The 27,928-nt window shown below is 41.5% G+C and overlaps 1 protein-coding gene across 3 annotated transcripts in view; it reads right to left on the reverse strand.

Moving 5' to 3' along the window:
* LOC149318694 (polycomb group RING finger protein 5) overlaps positions 1–27,728 on the reverse strand; it is a 47,023-nt gene extending 19,295 nt beyond the window's left edge. Inside the window, exons 1-4 of one of the 3 annotated variants that reach the window (XM_089510292.1) lie at positions 26,566–27,726; positions 10,667–10,723; positions 1,722–2,041; positions 427–523 (exon numbers count right to left, since the gene is read on the reverse strand). In XM_089510292.1, coding sequence (XP_089366418.1) covers positions 427–523; positions 1,722–1,833 — 209 coding nt within the window. In that variant the 5' untranslated portion in view covers positions 1,834–2,041; positions 10,667–10,723; positions 26,566–27,726. Of the gene's footprint in view, positions 1–426; positions 524–1,721; positions 2,042–10,666; positions 10,724–26,565 lie in introns of all 3 variants that reach the window. The other 2 variants (XM_089510293.1, XM_089510291.1) reach the window with 2 other exon arrangements.
* Between the last annotated feature and the right edge of the window lie 200 nt (positions 27,729–27,928).

The following is a 27,928-nucleotide window of genomic DNA, read 5'->3' on the forward strand; positions in this document are numbered from 1 at the left end:
TGTTAATATACTTGGACTGAAGCAGACAAAGGTTCTCCAGTTTGTTATTATGTTCAAGTCGACTTTGACTTATGGTGACCTATTATACAGTTTTCTTTGCAAGATTTATTCAGAAGAGGTTTGCCATTGCCTTCCTCTTAGGCTGAGAGACTGTGACTGGCCCATGATCACCCAGTGAAATTCCAAGGCTAAGTGAGGATTTGAACCCTGGTCTTCCAGAGTCCTAGTCCAAAACTCAAACCACTATATTTTAATTGTGTGGATGTTAGTTATATATAAAATTCCAGTAGTCTTGTCTAGGTAAAAATGTACAAATAATGATTACTTTTAAATTTTAATATCCAATCTATTTTCTTATTACAGCTTCCCATCAAGCTAAGAAAGACTGTCTTTGACTGAAACAACATGCATATAATATTCTCTTACCGTAGCATTTCTAATGGATTCGTCTCATGGACTTGATTGCCACATCTGGGACAGTCATTGCTGTCTTCAAAGTGCTGTACAATACAACTTTTACAAACTGAAAAATCAGATAAGAAATTTTAGGTAGAAATGTAAAGCAGAAGAATGATTGCTAAATGCTGTCACTTAAAAGAGCATATCAAATGAAACTGTCTTTCAAATGTACATCCCAAGTTCCTTTCCTAACCCATGCGATAGTGAAAATCTTACTTTGCCAGTTTCTAACATTCCATCACTAAAAAATCATTGAAAAATCTGGTTTCTCTCTATTGGTTTAGATACAGACATAAAACAATAGCAGATTCATGTCAACTGATGGGTGTGCTCAAGAACACTGTACAACTGCAGTTTCACAGCTATGCGGAAGATTATCAAATTGATTTATGAAAGATAAAATTGTAACTTCTGTATTAAGGTCAAACACAGTTTATAGGGAAGTTATACCTACATAACCTATTTTTTAAAAAATAAATAAACAATATAAACACCTCATGCTTCTTTGTTAATGCATCAAGACAATAACAAGAATATCTATCTGAATTCATGTGTATGTTGCAATGGATATCATTAAATGTGAAAAGGGAGATATCTCTTTCTAAATACTTGCAAATCTGCAGAAAAAAATATACTGAAAAGCTGCTATTTGTTTTAGTTCCCAGGTTTGTGCTGGTTAGTTTTAATATCCATACATTGTTCTTTAACATTTATTACATGTACATTCAACTCTTCCTCCAAAGAGTTTTAAAAAGTTTAAACATGATTCCTATGCACCCAGGCAGCTTATAAGAAGAAAAGCCCAAAATACATGGTCCAAATAAAGCAGCTTTTAGCTGCTTTGGGGGTATGGTGTTTAGATGATGCACACCCCCAGAGCAGCTGGAAGCCACTGTAAGGCTGCCCTAAGGCAGTAAGAGCCAGACCTTTTAGGAGAAGATTAAATATGCTCCTGTAAGCAGCCTGCTTTAGATGTGGACCATGTGGAGAATGTTTGCCTGGAAAGGACTTGGCTATATATATTGTGTGACTTTCTCTGAAGATGCCAGCCACAGATCCTGGTGAAATGTCAGGAAGAAACTCTGCTAGAACATGTCCACATAGCCCGAAAAACCAACAAAAAACTATGGATGCCGGCCATGAAAGCCTTCGACTTCACGTTATCATAACAATTCATCCACCTTGATCCCAGAACTCTTAATAGCATCAGGAGAGCAAACAAATAGAAGATAGAAGATATTCCTCAAAAAAACCCTACTTACAAGTATGGAGGCACTCAGTTACTGTAGTTGGTTTGATAAGATATCCTTTACAGATACAACAAGTGATATAGGGATTGAAATCTTTCACAAAATGCTTCCGCTGGGTAGCCATTCGGGGCACAGCCTGTGATGATAAAATATTTTGGACCCGGGCTGTGTGTGTCTGGAAGGCGAAGACGAGAGAATCACAGGAGATGATGGTGGTGGAGACCTGCTCTAGGCAGCTGGCCCTCTCCAGGCATTTGACCAAAATCCAAGGGTTCTCATGGAGTGATGATTCCTAACCTCTGCTTCTTTTTAGGATTAGACATCTTTGAGCCCTGTAACATATGCACACACAGACATGGACATAAATTTTAAAAAAATACAATTCAGAGAAGGAATGTCTGACCAAAGAGGGGATGCCACAATAAAACTAAACGTGTATGAACTGGCATGAGGAAGAAATTATGTTTCCTTCTTCCTCATTAAAGTAGGAGAGGCCACCTGGGATCAGAGCTGAAAAGCATTCTTCATCAGCCTCCTACCCCCTTCAGTTGTTTCTACCAATGAAAGAGAAACAGCAAAATTCTTCCCCTGGCTACAATAGTAGCACACAATTCCCCCTTCCCATTTCCACTGAGGCCAGTGGCTGCATCTAGAGAAGTAAAGCAGTTTGACACAGCTTTAACTGTCACTGGTCCATACTATGGAATCCTGGGATTGTGAGACATTTAGCCGTCACTGATAAATAGCTCTGGTACCAGAACAAATACAAATCCCAGGATTCCACAGCACTGAGCCATGGTAATTAAAGTGGTGTCAAATTGCATTATTGCTTCAGTGCAGATGCAGCCCAAGTCTTACAGGTTCCTCATTTTACCAGCCAAGACATCCCTTGGCTGAGGATGTATCCACCCTCAGTTTGATGCCATTTTAACTGCCATGGCTCCCTACTACAGAATCCTGAGATTTGTAGATTGGTGAGGCACTAGAGCTTTCTTAATAGACCAGGCAGAATACCTTGTTGTTGCTGTGTGCCTTCAAGTTGTTTCCAACTTACAGAGACCCGATCACAGGGTTTTCATGGCAAGGTATACTCTGAGGTAGTTTACCATTGCCTTCCCATGAGGCTGAGAGAGTGTGACATGCCCAAGGTCAACTACAAATCCCAGGATTCTGTAGAATGAAACCATGGCAGTTAAAGGGGCATCAAACTGCTTTAATTCTACAGTGTAGATGCACACATTAGTCCCTAACCCTATCATGTACTGGTGGCACAATAATTATGACATAACGGATGCATAGCGTCTGTGTGTCGTGCCTCGCCAGTTATGTCTCGAGTGCACCAACTGGCGCAGGGGGGAAAGAACCCGCTTTTTGCGAGTTCTTTTTCCTCCACAGGGAAGCCACACGGTTTGGGGGCTGTGGCTTCCCTGAGGGGGGAAAACAGGTGCCAGCAGACCACCATCTTTCAGCAGTCTGTACTGCACCTCAGACTCACCAAACAGTGATACCTTTATTGGACAACTGAAATGCACAATATACTTGTTGCAAGCTTTCAAAGCTCCACTTCATCATGTAAGATGTCACATACCAAACAGGAGAAAAATTAGAGGTGTTATTAAGATGCCTGCATTGAGTTGTTTCTCTCCTTAGTTAAGATAGTATAGGGAGGGTATCTTTAGCAGGCTGGTCCCTCCTCCTCTGGCTATATGTCAATTGGGAGATTTTCAAAGTCCAGGAAATGTAAAGTCCACTTACATATCTACAAGGACTTGTAGGGGTCAGCATAAGTTGACAGTCAAATTGAAGGCACATAAACACATCAAATAATTGGCCTTTAGGATACTATACTATAGTTTTTAGAACTTGCAAAATTGCACAGCAAAACATGCCCTCTCTACAGATACATGGCTTCTCTGTTAGTTTAGTCCATTTTATGTTAAACATTTTCAGTCTTACAGTATAAAGATGAATGCATCAACAACCCTGGAGCCTTGAGAAAACTGGTCCCAAACTGGCAGCAGTGCTGTCTAGCAATATTAACTTTACTTTACCCTATCAGAGACTAAACACACTGCTGCTTCAGCATTTGAGCTGCTTTCCACAGAAAATGCAAAATAAGGAGAATGCTAGAAATGTAGCTGCTCACTAGGTTTCCCATGTATTCTTTTCTATGTGATGTCTCATATTTGGGGGACTGATGTCCAAATTGGGCCATAATACTACATTTCCCAAGCTCCTCACCAGCCAGAAGCAGCTAGTGGACTTGTTATAGGATGAGAAATATTGCCAAGTTTCCCCACCCCAGTGTACATGCATGCATATACAAACATAGATACATACTCCTTCCACTCTTGATTCTAGGACGTCAGTAAATCTCTAACTGCCACCACCCAGTCCCAGACCATTCATCAGGCCACCATAAAATACTTTAAATTTAAATGTCTTAAAAATAAAAAGAAACAAAATATTACTGTGGGATCAGTCTGGCACTGATAGCAGTGCCAGGGCTGGGGAAAAAATAATCAATTTTTAAAAACTACCAAAATCTCTGTTTTTGTTTAAACCTAAAAAAAAACAAAAAAAAAAACCAGTTTTTTTCCTTGTATTAACATGTAAGACAATACCAAATCAGAAAATTAAGTAGCAAAGTATAGTTCAGACAAACAATACTGTATATACTCATGTATATGTCTAGAAATCTAGGTCAAAAATTGACCCAAAAAAACCTGAGTCGACTTATCCATGGGTTAATTTAAGTACTGTATCTTAACTCTTATTTAAAAGAATGAACCATCTCCTGGTGAAAAGCAAGAGTATACTATATGAAGCACCAACCCCCTCTACTCTCTCATCCATCCAGTTTTAAAAGTAAGCACAAAGAGTCATGTCTGATGGAATTTTGTAAGTTCTTTGACATTGTTTTGCTTTGCTTCATCCTTTAGACCCTTTGCTATATGTCCCTAAATTTTATCCTTGACTTATCCTTGAGTCATAGCAAAATCCATAATTTTGGCCCCCAAACTTGGTTTCAACTTATACATGAGGTCGACTTCTAGTCAAGTATATACAGTAGCCACTAGCTTAAATAATAATTGTTCTTTTAAAAAGTGCTCTTTTAAAGCAAGTTGTTTTGGTTGAACCTACGTTAATGGAAGCATTTGTTTCTGAATGGCATTTCTTGCACAATAAAATCAAGTATTAATAATATTAATATTAATTATTATTATTATTATTATTATTATTTATATTCCGCTTCATCTCAGCGAATCCAAGTGGATTACAGCAGTAAAATAACATAAATTAAAAGAGAAATGCATTAAAAAAGAAGCAACTGACACTGGGTACTGGTTTAATAATATACAACTGCCAATAAACAGTTTATTTTAAATTTAAACAGTCATTGTTCTAGTAAGAGGACTGGAAAATAGTAATAATAGCCAGACTTTTTAAAAAAATGACTAAATTAGGGGGGAGAGAGAGAGAGGGAGAATTTAAAGTCATTTGTGAAGTTGCATGAGTAAATGTCTGGGTGAGTGAAATCCAGCCATGCAAGACACAGAAGAAATTATGTCAGCCAAGTTAAGATGAGCACACCAGGTCATGCCCATGTTATACCGCCAGAGCCCAAAAACAAGTTAGAGCCCTCTTCTGTTGAATGTCCAAAAGTCAGCAAGACTGGCAAATTAATCTTCTTTCAACACAGCTGATGGGACATTGTCAGGGTGATCAGATGTCCTAGCCATAGAGGAGGACAAGGCACTGCAAAAAGTAGGGCATTCCAACAAAAATGTAGTACATGACAAAATGAAAGCTAAAAATGTCAATTCATGCTTCTGAGGGGCTGTACAAACCACACCTAATAGCCGGGATCGGGGCCACGACAACCTAATGCTGCAACCTTGATCTGGCCTTTGGAGGGCACAAAAAGGAGATGCAAAAAGCAACTCCTTTTTGCACCCTCCAAAGGTTGCCATCACTGCAGCAGCATGGCTGTATGGCACCCTTTTGGTGCTATATCATCAGGATGCAGCACTGGAGGTGCACCATGATGCTGCATGCTATCTGGAGCAGCGCGCGGCATCATGGTGCCCTGGGGCAGAGTCAGGGTGTGCATCATCAGGATGCTGCGCCCTGACTCCACCCACAGGCCAGCCTTTTGGGCCAGTCTGTATAGGGCCTTAGTCATGCTAAAATGCAGGGCATTTTGAAATTCCTCCTGGACAGAAGGTTGAAATGGAGAACATGTCCTGAAAGTCTAGTCACCCTGGACATTGTAAACAATGCCCTGAAAGCTGCAGGCTAGCTTTGAGGACTTAAGGCAGGTCATGTCTGTGGGGTAATTTAGGTTTCCTAAGGCTTCAACCTTTGCTAAGGTAAGAAAAATACTGAATATCAAAAACATCAAAACCAAGCCTGTTACGGTCTAGCTTTAAATCAGCAGAGTAGCAGAAATGTGCTCTTGTTCAACTACGCCTTCCTAAGAATTGAGACAACCCACCCCCCCATAGTTTGCTAATGGCTTTAATCTTTATTTACATAGAAGCTATATCCTACTCTAGTGAATAGTTCAGGTGAATCAAATATTTATCTCACCATCATTCCAAAGAAAGTTGAGGGAGCAGGAAAATGGAAACACAACAGCTTAGTTGAAAACATTTGAGAGAATGTCAGTTAGTCCCGAAAGGGGAGTGACCTAAGTCATATGGTTAGTTTGAATGAGAGAGACCAGAGTTTGCATGCAGGAATTCCCTATCTATCTAAGGATGGGGAAAGAGAATGCAAAAATCTTCCAACAATTTCACACTCAGCTCTATCTTTGAAAACCCTACTGCCACCTCATAGCTTTGGTTCCCTCCTCCCCCTAAAAGTAAGGTGAGCCCTGGACTAGATTTTAGAAGGCCATCTGATATAAGTCATTTGCATCACAGGTCTATCATTCCCAATAATTTTCCTTTAAAAAGCTGGAAGTGATCTTGACAACTGTTATCATTTCCTACCTTCTTCTTTAGCACCTAAATTATGAGAGGCTTTTAAGCTTCGTTACCTGATTAGTTTGCATTCCATTTTTCTGGGGTACCATTTACTCAGTATCTCTACTATCTAGAAAGTGGTTGCTTGGATTATCTGCACCGGATATGAATCTGCAACAATCTACTAGCTGTAACAATTTACCAGCATCACATGGTCAAATAAGGTACACCATGGATGTTCTCCACATGTCTCTTCTTCAGTACTACCTAAATATATCAACACAAAGCTAAACAGAATTTGCAGTTCAGTTCTACTGGTCTTTAGATCAAAATATGTTGTAACAAATTCCACACTATAGCCCCCTTGGCATGTTGCCACATTACATCTCAACTTTAGTACTGCTGATACTACAGAATCATATTGAAACCTTTGTTTCATGCTGTTTATACTTGTAAAATCCCCTTTCAACATGTTTCTACTGTATCTGCAAATGAGGAGCTGGTGTAAAGCACTGCAATTAAAATTCTGCCTTGTATCTCATAGGACAAGTTTATAATACGTACTAGTTTTAGCTCATTAGTAAATGGACTATGGTTTTCTTTTAAATATATGTGTGAATTAAACCATTCAGCACCTTTATTTTTCTGAACTGCAATGTGATTTTTTAAAAAATGAATGGATAAAAGGAAGGGAGGGAGGGAGAGAGAGAGAGAGAGAGATATCTCAAAATCAACAAAAAGGAGGAAGAAGAGTTTATTGCCACTAAAAATCTAAAGACATCCACCTGCATTACTTGAATTTTTCAATGTCATTTTTCCTACAGTAGGGGAAGTGAATTTGTGCTGTTAAAACCAGTCTATTATGCTGGCAAAAAAGAAATACACCTGCAGCTCATTCATTAATTCATAATTGCTATAAGTTACTTGCTACTTCAGTTGAAACAAGCTGATCCAGTTACAACTGAATATTTCAAATGTAATCTCCTTCCTTAAAACACACACACACACACAGCAAATATACTGGGCTACTCATGTGCCCACTCACATCCCATGCAGGTATTTGCTCTTGTGAACTATTAAACACAATCCATTCACAGTTGTATTCCACAGAGAACCTACTGGATTAATACTAGACACTTGGGCCTGTTACAGACTGCCAAAATAAAGCTGCTTCGGGTCTCTTTGGAGGTATGCAATTTAAATGATGCATGCATCCTAAGAATCCGGAAGCTGCACCAAAAGCTGCACTCCGGTGCTTAGGAATGGAGTGTGGCTTTGGCGCGACCTCCGGACTCTTAGGACCCATGCATCATTTAAATAGCATACCTCCAAAGAGACCCGAAGCAGCTTTATTTTGGCAGTCTGTAACAGGCCTTGGTATCTTCCTGATATTATTTCCACTATGCAAACATCAAATAAATTGCATTCTAAACTATAAACATTTTCAAAAAGTTAATTCTTATTCCTTTAGTCTACTCCCAATTGTTACTGGAATTAGGCACAATCACATCTTTCTTGCTGTCTACAAGTTTCTTGTTTTTCCCCTCCCACAACTGTTTACATTCCATCTTTTCTTTTAAAACAGCAAGATGCACAAATCTCTTTCAGTATATTTATGGAAGGGAGCTAAAAACAGTCACTGTCAGGGCACTAGAGTTATAGGGCTGAAGAAAACATGCATTGGACGAATTGCATTCTGCAAGAATTTCCAAAAAACCATTGGTGATAGAGGTAGTATTCAGAAATCAGCTCAACAAATTGATCTGAAACTGGAGCATACATAGTAGAGGTAGTCCTGAAAATGTGTCATCCCAATTCTAATGTAGAAATGGTAAGTAATAGCTATTTATAGAATTTACAAGTGACTTCTTGCAGTTGAACAGCCTTAGTACTCTGAGGCTGGGTGGTTCTTAGCAGCAGAAGATCCAAGTCTCAATTCTATCTGCTTGATAGACACATAGAGCCTCTGCAACTGAAGCAATCAGGATACTAAAGTTGCCATTCTACAATTACATAGCTGACAACCAATACGATCCCAGCTGAATGACAGAGTTGGAAGAGGCCTTCAAGTGTTCAGTTTACTGCTCAATGTAGGATAGCCACAGGAAGGGTGTTTACAAAGGAGAGACAGAGGGAGCACATATGGAGACCTCACACGTGAAGTGGGTGGCATTACTATTGTTGTGTTGTTGGCAAATCATTTCACCCCACTAGGATCCCACTAACCTGAACTCCATAAACCCAATGGGAAAAACACACAAAATGAACTCACCTGGTGGTAGGATCCGTTTGTCACAACAGCGTGAGAAAGCTAGTTTGTCATCACTGTTGCTGTTGTGTGCCACCAGGTGGTTTCTAACTTAGGACGACCCTAAGGTGAACCTATCATTTGGTTTTCTTGGCAAGATTTTTTCAGATGAGGTTTGCCATTGCCTTCCCCTGAGGCTGAGAGCATGTGACTTCCCAAGGTCACCCCGTGGATTTCATGGTTGAGCAGAGAATCAAACCTTGTTCTCCAGAGTCGCAGGCCAACTCTCAAATCAGTATGCCACATTTGTTAACTGTAGTAACCTAGTCTAACCAAATTCAGTCGTTTTACAATATTTATAATCCTTCCTTTTTCTCCTCCAAATATTTCAAGTTTTATAATCCTGAAATAAAGCCCTGCACAGTATGCTGTTGGTCCCCATAGTGCCAAATGAGTGAAAGAGTTGAGGAAAATGGCAGAGAGAAGAGTGTCTCTTTTAAAAACACTTTCAAGTTAATGACACAAGAAGGACTCAATTTTTGCATTGTGTAAGTTACTGAAACTGCATCCTAAGTACATGCAAACTTAGTAAAATGCAAACCACATGTAAGAACAGATGCATCCTTTAAGCAATACAGTTAATGTACACTTTCCTATGTATGATTAGTTTCAGCTTCCCCACTACTTGTGGCTGCACGGCTGTCAGTAGCAAAATTGTAAACCCATGCACCAGATTTGTCTGTTCACTGCAATTGATACATAAAGCCTATGCAAATGAAAGTATTATGAAAATGAAGCTATCATTTCATGCTACAACTACCTAAAAGGCAACCAAGGGCATAGCTTTTAACAGTTGCAGTTCCATGGCATTTTCAAATTTGAGTGCTCCTGGAAAGCCTTTAACATACTATGTTAAACCAAAATATTGTTGTTAATTATGGACACTAATGGTTATCTGTACACTATGAACCATTCCCATATGCCATGCAGGCATGATTCCTGTATAGAACTGACATTAAAGGTCCCATCCTATATCCAGAGCAAAGGTTGGCAATTGCTCTCTCCAGACCTTCTAGCAGGAATGTGGATCCTTAGGCCTTTGGACTAAATCTGGCCTTTGGGGTCTTCCTTCCCAATGACACAGTTCTTTGATGGTTTCACAACTTTTCGACAATTGCCTTCCATTCACTCCATACTAAAAGGTTGAACTGCCTCTCCTAAAACTGAAGTAAGAGCTATGCTGACTTACTATACAGAATTGTATTGATGTGATCTTTAAGCTAAAATGTGCTATTTCTGACCTCACCCTTTGCCTTTGGCCCCACTGGCATGTTCCCCTGGCAACTTCTCTGAAATTGAATTTGGCTCTCAGGCTGAAAAGAATTCTGAATTCTTTGCCCTTACCTTGAAGCAGGAATGGACAAATGTATCATGGTTGGGGCCAGTTTTGATCCTGAAGCCCTTCAGGGGCCACACAGAATATGAAGAATGCCCCCAAATGAGAAAAAAAAAAGTGAATTAGCATTTTAATGTTAAACAGCATAGGGAGGGCCAGTAAGCTATTCAGAAAGTTAGTTACATCTCTTGGAGGATCCCAGGAGAGGTACTTCACCTTTTCTTCTTTTAAACTATGGTGCATGCAATCTCAAAAGGTGTTAGGCCACATGCAGCCTCAGGTCCATACTGTGCCCATTCTTGCCTTAGAGAAGAGAGGAGGGAAAAGCAGGCACAGAAAATACCTCAAAACTTTCTCCAGGTAGACAGTCTTCCCCGCGGAGCCATTACCACCAGCTGTCCTCTGGGAATTGCTGTATTTTTACATTTATTTCATAAATGCATCTTTGTCTTATTTGTAACCTTGCAAAGGTTTGTATTCTGACAGATGGTATATAATAATAAATATAAATGAATGAAATAATGCATGCTTTCTTAGGGATGCAACTATGGGGGGGGGGGGGAGAGAAATGAGGGCACTGCCCCAAATAAGAATTCTGCCCCCCCCCCCCCATGAAGTTTTCATTCGGTCCCCAAATTTCTAGCATTGCTGTAGATTAAAATTTCAGGAAGGCACCTAGAAATGCAGTTTAGGCACCCCCCCCCCCCAAAAAAAAAAAAAAAAGGGCATGGAAGTTTGGCCAGGGAATACAAATGTAGCATAAAGCTCTAGGTGTGAATGATTTTTAATGTCTCAATTTCTACAATGCTAGAAAAGAAGAAAGTGAAGGAAAATTTCATTTTAGGACATTCTCATTGGGGGGGACCCTCATTTTTGTCCCCGCCCCCCCATATATACATTTCTGTGCTTTCTTAAGCATTTGCAATCCTATCCATTTATGTTTCATAAAGTTTAGGAAGGACCTGTTTCAAATTATAATACAAAGTATGCTTCTGCCAGAGGCACATATCTTTCTTCTAATATAGAAAATGGGTGGCAACTGTAGCCATTGCCACTTATGAATATTTTTGTTTAAAAAATTCCCTTGAGGTATTTCCAGCTACATGTAGTCAGCATATGTACAGGATGAATGGAGTCTGAACCTTTGATCTTTGCTTGCATATTTATATTAGGCTTTCCCCCAGTTCACAAGGCACAAGATATTTTGGAAAGAACAACTACTTGAAACCAGCAAGTCAGTTGAATATTCCTTTATGTTTTCTGAATGTAGGCTTAAGACAGATATCTGGAAGTATTGCTCATGGTGACCTTTGCTAAACTTCCACTCCTATCAGACAGAAACTTGCCAACAATATATAGCATTATTCCTTCCATTCAAACCTGTCAGTGAAATTCACGTGGTCTGAGTAATTTCTTCAGGCTTGCACTGATTAGAGGTTTTTATTACAAGGTACTGTATAAAACTCAACATGGAATTATGATATGACCTTTGGAAAGACTCAGTTTTCTTCCTATTTTTAGGAAGATTAAAAGGAATAAAATTATCTGTAACTAATATGACCTTGCCTCTTCTTATCCCTTTATTTCTGGAGAACAAGAATAGAACATAATGGTCTATGATTCTGGCCTATGAAGGTCTATTTTATGTACAGTTTTATTTCAATGAATATAAGGCAGTAACATCCAGGGAAGAATATACAATCTTTCTTGGCTGGAAATGTAGAAAAGTGTCATGTTAGAGATGTTTTCAGCATTTGTTTGATCTTCTCATGAATTTCTTTATTTAGTACTTTAACTGTCCCAACACACCATTATATGTCCTTAGATTACATACTGCTTTCATGACAGAATTTTGATTGTCTGCCCCTCTACATCAAATGCCACCCATACTAGCCAAACATATGTTTATACTACCTCTCATCTATTTCTATGCAATAGGCAAATATACTAGCAGCTGTTGAATTGTGACCAGGAGGGGAATTCCCATCCATAAGCACCAGAGTCAATGTGTGCTTATGTGTCAAGACTTTGTTCACCATGTTCAACCTCAGTATAGGCATATACACTGGCACAACAGGATACAGAATCAATGATTTGAAGAGCAACCAAAACAGAGTCTGACCAAGATTATTGTTTTGGAAACATTTATACTAGCACATGACATAATCAGCCTGAACCTGATAATCAGCTATTCATTTCTGCGACCTCCAGCATTAGTATGGTGCCTCTACTAGTGGGTCAACATCAAACCATGTGATGCAGCACTAATACATGACACACTATCAGTTGTTAGTATACTTGCCCTGGTTCTACAGTGGCCATTTCATAACAAGGTATATAAGCAGCACCAGCTTGGTTTAAACAGGCCTCTTTTCATTAATGGAACAGCAGACAACTATGTCCTTTTGACCACTGCTATCCTGTTGTAAAGGACTCTTATCACTTTTTCTTGCCTGTTGCCATATTTAATGTGGACAAAACCAAGGGTATGAGACACAATTTATTTCTATCATGTGTGGGAGTCACTGGACCTTCAGAAGTTGCTGGACTGCAAGTCCCAGAAGCCTTAGCCAGCACAGCTAATAGTGAAGTCACAGGCCAACAACATCTGGAAGGCTGAACCATTTCCACCTGATTTAAATAAGACAACAATACGATAAACAAATTATTGATCATGCAGCATTCTCTCAGTTAATAAAAGAAACAACATGCATCATTCAGATCTTCAAAAATTCCCCTACCAGAGTGATCTTGGGCATTTTTTCATAAAGAGAACACACTATATATCAGATCACATATGAATAACTAAACAAGTTTCATCATTTGTGAGTTCACCATTATAAGATACCAGTCAAATAAAATCTAAAAACTGTACAGTCTTTGGTATAGCAGCTTTTATCTTTATATAGGGGGGAAAACTGCTATCAAAAGAACCAGCTATCATTTAACAGGTAGCCAGGATTCTGTTACCATAGAACGGGTGCTCAATTACTTTTGCTAGTATATTTTAAGATTATCAGACTAGGCTGGATTTTCCAGGCCACACTTGCATTAAACTTTGTACAGTTCAGACATGTTCTGATATATAGCTGGCCTACAGGATTTACATTGTGCAATGTATCTCCCCAGTTGGTCTGTACTGGAAACAGAACTAGTCACTGGAGTTGTTACAGGATTTTCCACCACAGTATTCATCTTTCAACAGGAATGTTAACATTCTTCAAGTCACAATAAAAAAGGGTCTTATTCTATGGACTCTTTAAATATTTAAACACATCTGAAATTAAACCTAAACTGTAATGACATCAGGGGTTAATATATATAAGGATATGATCAAATTCCCATGATCATGATACATAGTTATTTGCCCATGGAGCTTTGCACTGCACTGGTGCTGGCTGACAAACAAAACCTCTAGAGCAAGGTTGGGCAAGGCAGTCTTCCAATTTTGCTGGTCTACAACACACCAAATCCGTCACCAATTCCTATATTGGTGGGAGTTGCAGCCACATTTGTAGCGCCCCAGAGTTACATTTCAGCTGGTACACCTACCCTGGCTATGCCTCACCCCAGTTTACCCCAATCATCTATGTATACAGTACCTTCTGTGCTACTTTCATTCCTTGCTTGTGCCTTAAGGTGGTATCTAGACCTTTTCTTGTAGTTTTGTGCCTTTGCATTACTCCCTCAGGGTCTCCCTTTACTTGCATCTGGATGGAGTTATAAAAGCAAGTGAAACTTTGATTTGACTCAATCCATAGAGCCAGCAAGGATCTTTAATGAAAAGAACATTTTATAATGAGAGTGGGAGCTTGGTTGGTTTTCATTTTCTGTTTTAAGCAGCTGGAGTATGCATGTGAATATGTATGTACGTATGTGTATGCGTCAGCAGTAGCTTGAAGTCTGCAGAATAGATGCAGATGCCTAATATTTCTTTCAGCATTTTCTTTCTCTTTCTTGCAATTTGTTTATGTGAAGATGCCACTAAGGGTATTACAACAGAAGTGACATTTGATTTATCAATACCCAAGTCAAAAGAAACAACAATCTAACATCAAATTTCTGTTTTCTTCCTTGGAAACTGCTCCCTTTTATAATTCAAGCCTTCTTTGCCCAAACACAGATCCCCCAGAGGGGGGCATTCCCTCTGTGCCTTTAACTCACCCATCAATTTGGCAACCTACTATTCCTCAAAGTCCAGTACTTTCTGAAGGCTACAGATTTCAGTACATTTTTTTAGCATGTGGCATCCAAAGAAAAATATGGAACAATGCAACATTTCAGAGATGAGCTATACACCTTGTCATCTAAGCTTGTCTTACCTTTGGAATAAACAGTATTTGTCATTTTGCTTAGGAAAACAAAACAAAAAAAAATCAACATTTATAAGTTAAAAGTAGGATGGTGAAGAACCACACAGATTGCAATGTTCATTGTAGGGGCATACTTTCCATCCATTTTCATTAGTATTTCTGTTAGTATTAATATCAGTATTCAGATACAAACATTCCAATCCAATCCACACATAAGGAAGCTTCTCAACTTCTATGTCTTGCTGGATTGAGACCTACTAGCAAATGTTATTGTTGTTGTTGATACAAATATGAATTATTCCCATAGGATATTGGTTTGATGGAAAAACCTAAGGACAATGTGAAAAAAATGACTGATTATAATCAGGTATGTGGCTTCCCCTGACTGAATATGTTAATGCCCACTCACAAAAGCTCTCACTCCCTTCACAGAATCAAGATTTATGGAATGATGTTTTCTATGGTATTTAGATATCATAGTTAATGGGTAAGGTTTCATAGAATCATAGAATCATAGAGTTGGAAGAGACCACAAGGGCCACCCAGTCCAACCCCCTGCCATGCAGGAAATCCAGATCAAAGCATCCCCGACAGATGGCCATCCAGCCTCCATTTGAAGACCTCCAAGGAGGGAGACTCCACTGTCAAGAAGTTCCTCCTAATATTGAGGTGGAATCTCTTTTCCTGGAGCTTGCATCCATTGCTCTGGGTCCTGTTCTCTTGAGCAGCAGAAAACAAGTTTGCTCCCTCCTCAATATGACATCCCTTCAAATATTTAAACAGGGCTATCATATCACCTCTTAATCTTCTTTTCTCCAGGTTTGCTGTAAACTGTTTTTAAGTAATGCACTGATTGATGATTTTCTGTCTTATTAGTTAGACTATGTTCCCCCTTGTTGTTATTTACTGAACATTTAATATTTTTTTAAAATATGAATTAATTGTTTATTGTAATTGGCAAATGCAATTCAATTTAAGTGTAAGGTAATCCATACTGAGGCAAAATCTCAGTTTACATATATTACTGATGTGATCTGAGCTAAAAGCAGCTGACCAAAAAAGAGATCTTGGATTTGCTGTGGACAGTTTGAGAAAAATTCTGACTTACTGTGTAGTTTTTGTTTTAAAAAGGAAAAGAAGGGGAGTGGGAAGAAAAAGGTAATTTCACATTGGACATAATTTGAAAACAAACTTTAAATAAAACTACCTTACTGTCCTTATAAACATTCACAGTACAACCACATAAAGAATACTATAGATGGTTCTGGTCACTGCACATTAAAAAAATAATATTGTAGAACTAGAAAAAGTTCAGAAAAGGACAAACAAAATTATCAAAGGTCTGGAGCAACTCCCCTACTATAAAAACAAACAAACAAACAAACAAAACAAAACAAAAACCCAGTTACAATTTTTAGGAATGTTTAGTTTAGGAATGAAGTAAATAGAGACATGACAAGAGGTGCATAAAATTATGCATGGTGTGGGAAAAGTTGATAGCACCTAGTACTAGAACTAGAAGTCATTCTCTGAAGTTGAATAGAGGGAGATTTAGCATAGATGAAAGGAACTATTGTAGTTCTTTACACAGCTCACAACTGAACTGTGGAATTTACTACACAGGATCTACCGTATTTTCCGGTGTATAAGACGACCCCCAACTTTTCAAAGAAAATTATAGGCTTTAGCCTTTACTCACCGTATAAGGCTATCCCTCCTCCGTGCCGGTGCGGGGCTGCAGACTTCTCAGGTCTCCGGAGCCCTGAGAGGCCGGCAGCCCCAGAGCACGCGTGCTGGCTTCTAAGGGGCCTCCGAAGGCCCTTTCGAAGCTGGCGCGGGCCTCCGGAGGCCTGAGAGGCCGGCGGCCCCAGAGCGCGCGCGCTGGCTTCTAACAGGCCTCCAAAGGCCCCTTAGAAGCCGGCACGGGGCTGCCACCTTCCCAGGCCTCCGGAGGCCCCTCAGAAGCCGGCGTAGGGCTGCAGGCTTCTCAGGCCTCCGGGGGCCTGAGAGGCCAGCAGCCCCGAGAGCATGCGCGTCGGCTTCTCAGGGGCCTCCGAAGGCCCCTCAGAAGTCGGCGCGAGGCTGCAGGCTTCTCAGGCCTCCGGGGGCCTGAGAAGTTGGCGGCCGAGTGCGCGCACCCAGCGTATAAGACGGCCCCCGACTTTTGACCCAATTTTCAAGGGTCAAAAAGTCGTCTTATACGCCGGAAAATACAGTAGTTGAGACTGCCAAATTTGGACAGCTTTAAAAGAGAAGTGGACACATTCATGAAAGATAAAGCTATCACTGACTCATAATGATGGATACATTGTCCCTATAGTACCAAAGTAAATATACCTCAGTGCACCAGTTTTTAGGGAACATACGCAGGATGCTGTTATACTCTGCCATTGGCTTCCCATGAATGCAAGCATGCTTAAAGGCGCACCTTCACATTACAGCTATTTAATAATATGGGGTGCTGTTATCTGTGTTTTTCACATTCGTAGGAAGCCCCAGAACCAAATCCTCACAGATCCAAAGGACAATTTATATATGCAGGCTTTGGTGATGCATGGAAGTCCTTGTTGGCACATCCATATCAAACTTATTTTGTTTTCCTAATTATTATTAAATGGCTGCAACGTGAAGGCGCACTCTTAAGCATGTCCTCATTCATATCACCATCATTAATAATATGGGCTGTGACAATCCACAGATGACTGAATTCATGGATCTGAAGACCGCGGATGCAAAGGGTCAACTGTACTAAATTCACACATTTAAAATGTTTAAGTGCTTAAAAATTAACAAGACAGTTTTTTTGTTGTGACCAACACAGTACAGGCAAGTCACAATTGAGAAAGCCTGTCAGAAAGAAGTTTCTTTTCATGCTTGGCCAGCCCCTTTCCTTTTTGTCCTCTGTCTAGCTAGAAGTTGTTGTTGTTCTTTTCATTTTTAAGCAACATTGGCATTGGGAGGATGGAGAAGAAGGAGTGGGAAAACGCGGACTTACAATGCTGGGTTGCAGAAACATATCTGTAGTAAACAATGCAATAAAGCTTGAGCAGGGAAGGCACAGGATTCTTCTCTAGCCAGTAGAATCACTGGGTGGCACCCTAGAGAAGGGTGCAGGAGAGGTTAACACATACCCTTCCTGACTGCTCTATCACTGGGCTTTCTCTTTTGGGAGGAAACCTACTGGCAGAGGAGAAGAGGTACAAATGGACACCCTTCCTGACGGTTCCATCACCAGGCTTTCTTCTTAAGGAGGAAGCCCAGTGATGGAGCACAAGAAGGAGTGAACACATCTGTTCTGTCCCCTCCCGCTGGTTCACCTGCCTGGTCTGGGCAACACAGTGACTGGGAAGGGAGGGGAGGAATGTGGTGTCTGCTGGCAACCCTCCACCCCAGGTGACACCCTAGCTAGTGACACCACCATACCTAGCTGCTCCAACTGTAGCCATATGTGCTACCTTATAATAGGCAAAGTAAACAGCAGCTGCCTTTGGGATCCCTTATTGAGAATGTATGAAGAGCAAAACAGAAAGAAAGGGAGAGAGCAGATAAGCCTCATCAGCTCCCCCCAGCATGTGAAAAAAAACACAGATCAATTAAGTTTGGCCACCAAAATGAAAAAAATATTAGAAAAGTGGCGACTGATGAATGAAAAAAAAAGTCATCCCTGGGTGCACTTTGAAATAAGCTTTGAAGTGGTCTCTAGATGACTCCAGATATTTTAGTTTACTTATGAAATGCTTACCTGACTCTTACACATTTGCATATCTTTAGTTCTGAATAAGAAGTGTGCTGAAACACATTCAAGCCACTCTTATTTTTGTGGTGTAAGAACCTATCCCTACCATGTCCATGCTATTTGTGTTTCTGGTAGCAATAGCAAGTACATTTCTATACCGCTTATCAGTGCACTTAAGCACTCCTTAAGCGGTTTTACAGAGTATAAGCTAATTGCCCCCAACAATCTGGGTACTCATTTTAACGAACTCGGAAGGATGCATGCTTGAGTTGAGCTTGAGCCCTTTGCTGGTATTGAACTTGCAACCTTGTGGTTTATGAGTGAGTGGTTGCAGTAGAGACATTTAACCACTGCGCCACCAGGATACCAAAGTTTCTGCTAAAGTAGTAATGCCCAGGAACATATCTGCTTCATTGGACTTTATCACATGGACAAAAAAGATGGGCGCATGGTGGGATGCTCCCATCAATATTGCGTAATAGCATGAAGATTTTCACATGACGTTGCACGATATCATGGTTAGCCACTGATTCTCACATGAATAAAGAAGAATTCTAGCACCACTTTTTTATTCACTGGAAAATCCGTGAATAAAAAGTGGCACTAGAATTCCTGTCTTTTCACGCAATAATTGCAATATCATGCAACATCATGTGAAAAACTTCATGCTACGGTGCAATACTGACATGAACATCTCGCTATGCTCCCGTCTGTTTTGTTCGTGTGATAAAGTCCATTAACTGAGGTGTACCTGTGACTACCAATATCAATAGGTTTCTGTTACTACTCTGCAACACTGAATATATACAACTTATAAAAATCTTTTGACATTTTCTGCCCATTGACACATGCTAGCAGCCATGTTTTCTCAAGTGAAAAAGATTAGCTGCTAAACTGATTTGTCTCTTGGGTGCTGAGATTAACCTAGTGATGACAGCTCAGGCTAAGAGAAACTTTTAAGCATTATTGCATGACTAGCTCTGTGTTCCATGTGGTATTTGGAATTCATTTATTGCTATGAATCAGAAGCACATAGCTTTTGGAAGACATTGGGGGGCACTAGCCTTTCCTGAACTAGCAAGGTGCTACAGTCTATCACTGTGCACCCAAATTTTGGCCACTCAATTCCAAATTCAGTGGTGGGAAGCAAAAAAGGGAGGGGATAAATGTTGCCGGTCCTGATTATTGGCAAGTGCCATCCTTTACTCTTCAAATGGGCAACTGTTTTTCCTCTTCAAATGGGCAAGTGTTTTGATGGAATTGAGATCCTTATCCAGATGAAGCACACATAGCTGTGACAGTACACATCACTTCAGTGGGACCCTTTGGGGCACAAATTGGCAAGTCCACCATGTTTATCATATCCAGCCCTATAATAATATAGGACTGCCCTAGATTAGAAATATAAGCTTCCACGTATGCATTTGTCATAGTTTGACAGCTACAGTCTTACAGTCACCATGCTCAGTCTGCTCAGTTCTGTACTATACAGAAGGCCTTGTGTGTACCACTGGTCCCCGGTGCCATTCTTGGGTCCTTCAAAAAGTGCTACACTACAGGACATGTATTAACCCACGCCAGGGGTGGGCAAAATGCAGTCAGTTTATTTGCTCCAAAATGCCCCAGAATGACTTCTAGGGGTATGTAGTGGGCATTCCTATCACATGTCTTTTTTCTGGGTAGCAGGACACAATTCTGCCTCACAAGCCCCTATACTTAAAGCCTGCCTTTCCTTGTAAAAAGACAGTCATTTTGAAAGTTGGATACAGAGGAACAGTTTACTGAAGCAAACCTTGGTAGTAGTGAGTCACCTTATTTCTATACAGCTCCAATATGTATGGTTCTCAACTGTGCCTTTGTCTCAGAGAGTTTGAGAGAGTGTTTACTCTGTCTTTCAGCATTCCTAGTGGGCTGCTGTAGTCATCCTTCCTCCCTGTATCTCCCCACCGTCTACTTTTTGCTAGAGCATAGCTAGGTACATGTTCTCTGTATTTTCATGAGTCTACAAGCTGTGCAGTTTGCAAACACACTGGTTTTCTCACTCCCTATCTCCATCTCAGAGCTTGGAAAATTCCGTTTTGGACTATAACTTGCAGAATCCTCCATTAGTAATGTGGGTAGAAAGATTTGGGAAGCTGAAAACCAAAAACAACTCTTCTGAACAATGTTCCAATACTTCCAAAAACTCTTGACATCTCTAGCTCCATGCTTCCTTATATTCAGTAAGTGCTCAGTCCAACACTGACCTCTTGCATATTTAACCTTGTGGGGTAATTTAAGATTCCTAAGGCTTCAGCCTTTGCTAGGGAAACAAAAATATTGAATATCAAAAACGTCAATGCCAAGCCTGTTAGGATCTTGCTTTAAACTAGCAGAGTAGCAGCAATATGCTTTTGTCAACCTGTGGTGCAGTACAGATCGCTCCGAAGGGGGGGCCTGCCGGTGGCCTAATTCCTTCTGGAGGGAAGCCACAGCTGCCAGACTGTGCGGCTTCCCTTTGGAGTAAAAAGAACTCAGAAAAACCAGGTTCTTTTTGCCCCGCAGGGCGGATGTCACAAGTGCACCAATGGTACACTCCTGACGTAAGTGCCGTGTGGCACTGTGTGTATGCCACACAGCACTTACATCACAATGGCGGTGCCCGTGTACACAGGATGCCGCCATGGTTAAGCCACCACTCCATACTACGGTTAGGAACCGTGCGGTTGCCACACAGTCCCTAACTCTAGAATCGCTGCTGCCATGCCACAAACAGCCTGTCTGTATCAGGCATATGCTTTCCTAAGAACTGAGACTGACTCCAAAAAAACAACAAACATGTAGTTTGTACTTTAAAACAAAAGTATATTTATCTCACAATCTTTCAAAGAAAGTTGGAAGAGCAGGAAGATGGAAACAAAATAGCTCAGTTGAAAATCTTGAGAGAGAATATCAGTTAGTTCCAAAGGGGGAGTGGCCTAAGTCACATGGTTAGTTTGAATGGGGGAGAGTTTACATGCAGGAATTCCCTATCTATCTAAGGAAGGGGAAAGAGAATGCAAAAATCTTCCACCAAATCTTTTCCTAGCTTCTCTTATTTAAAAACGTTCTTATCTAAGCAACTGATGTTGCCAGAGATAATTCCTTGACTCAGGCAACCCCTCTAGTAGCTCACAAGCCCACATGTCTGTCTGTATTGCCGAAATAAGATCATACACAAGTGCAGGTCAAATGAAACACTCAACACTTAGGGCCAATTAGCAGTAAACCTCCCAGTGTAACAGCCTCATTTTGGGTTACAAGAATACTACTTACACATATAGTGATAAGTTACTGAATCCTGTAGACAAGTTTGTCTGATGGAATGTTTGCAAGCCACACAAGGAGTTAATTGGATAATAATGCTCTTCCTCTGTCTCCTGAGTATTAACCCCAAAGCAAAGGAAGCCAGTAATGGATATACTTGCAAAATACAGGTACTGTTTTGCATAGTGACAGCACTAGCTTTGCAACATGGCGATCTGTACGAAGGCTCAGAATAGATAAATAGGACACCAACATCAACTACAGGTCTTATTGCTCTACAGATATTGCACTTTCTTCCTAAGTCTCATAAAACTGAAATCCTTTTTTTAAAAAAATCTTTAAAAATGCAGTATTATGAATGAGGCCTAAGAGTCTATGGTAGACGTAAGATTTCAACTAAGATTTTGTTCACAAATTGCTCATACTCTTAACCACTGCACTGTTGGAGAGCTATATTAAATACACATCTGTCACCATTGAGTGGTGGTAGGTGGCTTCAAAGTCAAAGGTGAAGTTTTATTCCAGACTTTTTATCCAAGGTGATGAAAGTATTTGTGAGATAGGATTCATCACTTTGCAGATCTTCTTTAATTTTGTTGTTATGTGCCTTGTTATGTGCCTCCAATTTGTGGCACATAGTTTTCTTGACAAGAATTATTCAAAGGAGGGCTGCCATTGCCTTCCTTTCAGGCCGAAAGAATGTGACTTTTCCTGGGACACCCAGTGGGTTTCCACGGCTGAGAGAGGATTCAAACCTTGGTCTCCCAGAGTTCTAGTTTAATAATCAAGCCACTTCATTACATCCACACAGGTTCTCAACTCCTTTTAAGTCTTGAATAAAATCCAGGGTGCATTTACCATGTCCCTTATGTGAAAGCCACCAGCTGCCACTGTGAGTTACCTCCTGGAAAAAGATCATTTGGAAAAGGAGTTTGATTTAACCCAATACATTTTTCTAAGATTTGAAGTCCACAAATACTTCATCCAGAGTATCCTTGTAATGCACTGGAGTAAATTAAATACTGCAGAATCTATGGCCTTACTCCTCCTATTGGAAAGAGAGAACTCTCTTTAACAAATAACAGTGAAGATATATTGGTGTGAAACTGCAATCAATGCAGAGGCAAGTGACTTTTACTCAAGATATACTGTATATACTTCTGTATAAGTCTAGAAATTTAGGTTAAAAATTGACCCCAAAAACCTGGGTCAACTTATCCACAGGTCAATATAAGTACTTTATATATATGGTGAAAGGCAAGAGTTTAATCTGCCCTGGAAGCATTGACCCCCTTCTAGTCTCTCATCCATCCAGCCTTTAGTATGAGCACAAATAGTTATGCCTGCTGGAATTTTGTAAGTTCTTTGGCATTGTTTTCCTTTGCTTCATCCACTTCAGATCCTTTGCTACATGCCCCTAGGTTTTACCCTCGACTTGTCCATGGGTTATATCAAAATCTATAATTTTGGCCCCAAAACCTGCCCTCGACTTATAGTCGAGTATATACAGTACATTAACTTTACCTCATTGTCCTTTTATCATTGAAGATAAAACTCTTTTACCCAGCCACTGACCACATCCCACCCTGCTCAGCTTCTGCAATATACTCACTCCCAGTGTCCATAGGCCATGCTTTCTGGACACAGGGGGTGAATTAATTTTTTTGTTGGGGCATCAATCTTAAGCATTAGCATCAACATGTATTAGGACCCTTAATGTCCACTCAACAAACAGTGCAATAACAAGCACCTTTACCCAGAAATAACTCCCACAAAATACAACAGGGCATACAAGTACTGTGCCTAGGACTGCAGCTAATGTTATTTAACATTCCATGCAATGCTAGTCAGTTCTGACTGTGTTCCCATTCGATTTCAATGTGATTTAAATATGACTGATAGTTGCAATCCTACATGTGACTATTCAGATATAAACTCTATTGGGTTCAATGGGATTTGTTCCCAGGGGAGTGTATGTAAAATAGCAGTCTCAATTCAGTTGTCCTAGGGTCATCCATACAGCCCTGCTACTATTAAGCTTTATAATGAAATTTCAGCCAAATGAAGGTCTCAGAACTATAACCCATAAAATCTATTTCAAATATTTAGAGACTAATGGTAACATAATGGAACTAAGAAAGTAATAAAGATATGATACTTTAAAAAAATGTTTGTTTGCATTTGAGGAATACTCTAATCATGTAAATGAAGACATTAGAAAATTTACAACTTTTTATAAAACTTTAAATTATTGTTGATTTTGTTATTTAAATGTTTAGAGTGCCTGGAATGCCCTGAAATGAAAAGCTGTCCATCTAGCAGATGCAATACTACTACTACTACTAGTAGCAGTAGTTGTTATTGCTACTGCCAACCACCCTGTAAAGAGAAGGAAAATATGACTAAAAAAGAAGTACATTCCTAGCTATTTTTGTTATGTAAATCAAATAGTTTTTAGTACACAAGCACAAATTCTACAGTTTCTTAAAGCTCATTAATATCACTAAGTCAATCTCTACAAAGGAAATTCAAGAATATTAGTCGCTCACAGGACACAAATTAGCCTGTCTTGAAATCTTTCCCCCATTCTATACCAGGAAAAGCAACAGGAGATTGCTAGATTCAGCTGAAAGCATTTACCCATTCCAAATCACATGGGTGGCATCCTAACTCTAAATACTTCACATTTAAACACCTCCAGGATTGCAATTTAACAATCCAGTTCTAACTATAGGTGCATTAAAGCAGACTCCAATTCCATTTGCAATGTCTTGAGGATAACACAAAAGCTTAAAAAGAAAACCACCAGAACTAATAGGGTAATCCTAGGCATGTTTTACTCAGAAATCACTCCTATTAAAACAGACTCCAATTCCATTTGAAAAGTCTTGAGGATGACACCTAATAATAACAATAATAATAATAATAATAATAATAAAGCACCATCAAGACTGCCCCCCTTCCCTCCCTGGAGCATGTGGGAGGGGTGCACTTCTGGAAATGACAGTTAGAGCATGCACAGAAAAGGTATTTCTATGCTAGCAATGGGGATTTGTCTCCTTTTCATACCCAAATTCACATTGGGCCCACTTTAATGTGCCTTTAACCCCTTGTTGTTCTCTTGTGTGTGATAACCATTAGCAAATGGGCTTGCTTTTGTGGGATGACAGCACTTTAACCATTTTTGGGATGGAAGCACATAGGTCCACGTGTGGAAAAGTCCACAGCTATATCTATGGCACAGTTAGTATCAAAGGTGCTAGAAGACCCCTTTGCCTTGGATAGTCCTCAAAGATGTTACAAGACCTTACAAGTCTTTGACTTCTTAGGCAATCTCAAAGGTGCTAAAAGACCCCTTTCTCCAGGGTAGTCCCCAAAGGAGCTACAAGATCCCTTTCCATACTGATTTCCCAGACTGACACAGTATTTTCCAGACTAACATGGCTAGGTCTTTGACTATTTTCATGCAGTGGTAGAACTCAAAGATGTCTCAAGGGTGCTACAGTACATATTTTCACACAGTTAGCCTCAAAGGTGCTGCAAGGCCCCCCTCTCCATAGCGTAGTAGTTCTAAATGCCTATTTCCCCTGAAGTCATTCCCATCGAGTTCTACAAGCTCCTTTGGGGACTACCCTGTGGAAGCCTCCAGACAGAGGCTACTTTTGCTCTTCTGCTCAGTTCTGGACTGGAAACTACCATCCACACCACTTTCTTCTTTTGATGTTCCCAGTGCCTGTGGGCGCGCAAGGGAAAGAGAGAGAGAGAGAGAGAGAGAGAGAGAGAGGGCCAGGGAGGGAGGTGAGTCACCATTCCGTGGAAGTGATGATTCATCCATTCAGTCATCCTCTCCAGGCCCCGACTCAGAGGCAAAACACACGTGGGTTGCAAATATCCAGGGACCCTTTTGCCCCAGAGAGAGTCCCCTCCTCCTCAACGGGGCCGGAGTCGGAGCCAGACTGGAGTTGGTGCAACTGCGCCCACCTCTCTTTCCCCACTCCCTCCCTCCCTCCTTCCTTCCCTCTTTGCCCACAGCCCCAAATTCCCCAAATATTTATGATCTACGTTTCTTCCATGACGAAAGCGCGGGGGCAGCAGCAGCAGCGGCAGCAGAAAGAGGAGGAGGAGGAGGAGGCTGTGGTCCAGAGCCCAGAGGGGGACCTCTCTGCAAACCCCAGGCTCACCAATGGCCCTCCTCTCCTGGCGCAGCAACCCAGGGCCAGTTCCACTTCTGCGATCGGACAGGTGTGTGTGTGTGTGTGTGTGTGTGTCTGGTGGGGGCTCCTCCTCTGGGCCCCCCAAACCCTGACCCCAGAGCCAGCAAAGGCCAAGGAGGGACCACAGAACTAGAGGCTCTGCGTCCTCCCTCCTCCTCCTCCTCTTGTGACAGCTTACATAATAAGGATCCAGGCTAATCAAAAGCGGAAGCCCCGGGCCTCCAGCCGCCCTTTGGGACCAGGAACTGGGGACACAAACACACACACACACACCAACACACAACCCTCCCTCCCTTCCTCTTTTCTCTTCCCATTCCACTCCCTTCTTTGGAAAAGCAGGTGACACATTGGCCAGGGCGTCTTGTGCTAGAAAGATCCGGAATGTCTTTAACAACAACAGCAACAACAGCAACAACAACGCAGCTGCCCAGGGCAAGAGGGGATGGGGAGCTCCGGCTTGGCTCCCTCGGCTCCCCAGGATCCCAGACTCTCTCTCCTCGGTTTCCTTTTCCCCATCCACCTTTTCTGTTGTTGTTGTTGTTGTTCCCTTACGCCAGCTGCCCCCTCCCTCCAGCCCCAAAGAAAGGAAGGAAGAGAAGGAGAAGGGAGGATTTGAAAAGAAGGAGAAGGAGCATCTGGGAGGAGAAAGTTAACTCTCTTCCGAAGGGGTCCCCCTTCCCTTGCCTTCTCTTACCTTCCCTCCCAGAGCTCCGCGAGGAGCCCCCAGGACGCCGCGCGCTCCAAGCTGCTGCTCTTCAGCTGACAGTCAGAGGAGGAGGGAGGGAAGGAGAGAGAAGGAGGGGAAGAAGAGAGAGGGAGCGAGAGAGAGGAGGAGGAGGAGGAAGGGGAGAGGGAAGGAGGGGGAAGAAGAGCGCGAGTGTATGAAATGAGGAGGAAGAGAGTGAGGAGTTAGGGAAGGAGAGAAGGAAGAAGGAGGGGGAGAAGAGAGTGAGTGAGTGAGAGGAGGAGGAGAGGGAGTGTGTGAGGGGAGGAAAGGAGGAGGAAAGAGATAACCTGCGAAGGAATAACAAGAGGAGGAAGAAGAGAGTGAATGTGTGAGGGGAGGAGGAGGAAGATAGTGAGTGTGAGGGGAGAAGGAAGAGAGTGAGGGAAGGAGAGGAGGAGGAGGAGGAGGAGGAAGAGTGAATGAGTGTGAAGGGAGAAAGAAGAGGAAGAGAGTGAGGGAAGGAGAGGAGGAAAACAGGAGGGGAAGAAGAGAGAGGGAATGTGAGAGAGAGGAAGGAGGGGAAGAAGTGAGAGAGAAGAAGAAGGAGGAAGAAGAAAAAGAGAGAATGTGCGAGGGAAGGAAAAGAGGAGGAAGAAGGGTGTGTGAGGAGAAGAGGAGAGTGTGTAAGGAAAGGAGAGGAGGAGGAGGAGAGTCAGTGAGTGTGAGAGAGGAGGAGAAGGAGAAAGAGTGTGAGGGAAGGAAGAAGAAGAAGAAGAAGAAGAAGAAGAAGAAGAAGAAGAAGAAGAAGAAGAAGAAGAAGAGAGTGTGAGGGAAGGAAAAGAGGAGGAAGAAGAAGAGGAGGAGGAGAAGGGAGAGTGTGAGGGAAGAGGAGGAGGAAGAAGAAGAGAAAAATGTGAGGGAAGGAGAGGAAGAGAGAGAGTGTAAGGGAAGGGGAGGAGGAGGAAAAGAAGGTGAGTGTGTGAGGGAATGAGGAAGAAGGAAATAAGAGAGTGCAGGGGAGGAAGAGGAAGAAGAAGAGAAAGTGTCAGGGAAGGAAGAGGAGGAGGAAGAAGAGAGTGATTGTGTGAGGGAAGGAGAGGAGGAGGAAGAGGAAGAAGGCTGAGCCGTGGCGCGGAGGGAGCTGCGCAGCAGGGAGGGAGGGCGAGCGAGCGGGAAGGCAGGCAGGCAGGCGAGAGAGAGAGAGAGAGAGAGGGAGGGAGGGAGGGAGGGAGGCAGGACCTTTCCCAGCCAGGGCTGGTTGTTTACGCATTGCTTTGCCCTGCGCTGGGTGCGCACACAGTAGTGTCCCTCTCTGATTGGACACAAACTGGGGCACAGCCTCTCTCGCCTTGCTTGCCAGCCCGCCTTCTGCTTCTGCTTCTGCTTCTGC

This window comes from Sceloporus occidentalis, unplaced genomic scaffold, assembly GCF_023333645.1.
Source record: "Sceloporus occidentalis isolate IW3139 unplaced genomic scaffold, rSceOcc1.0.p SCAF_2, whole genome shotgun sequence".
In the NCBI taxonomy this organism is placed as follows: Eukaryota; Metazoa; Chordata; class Lepidosauria; order Squamata; family Phrynosomatidae; genus Sceloporus; species Sceloporus occidentalis.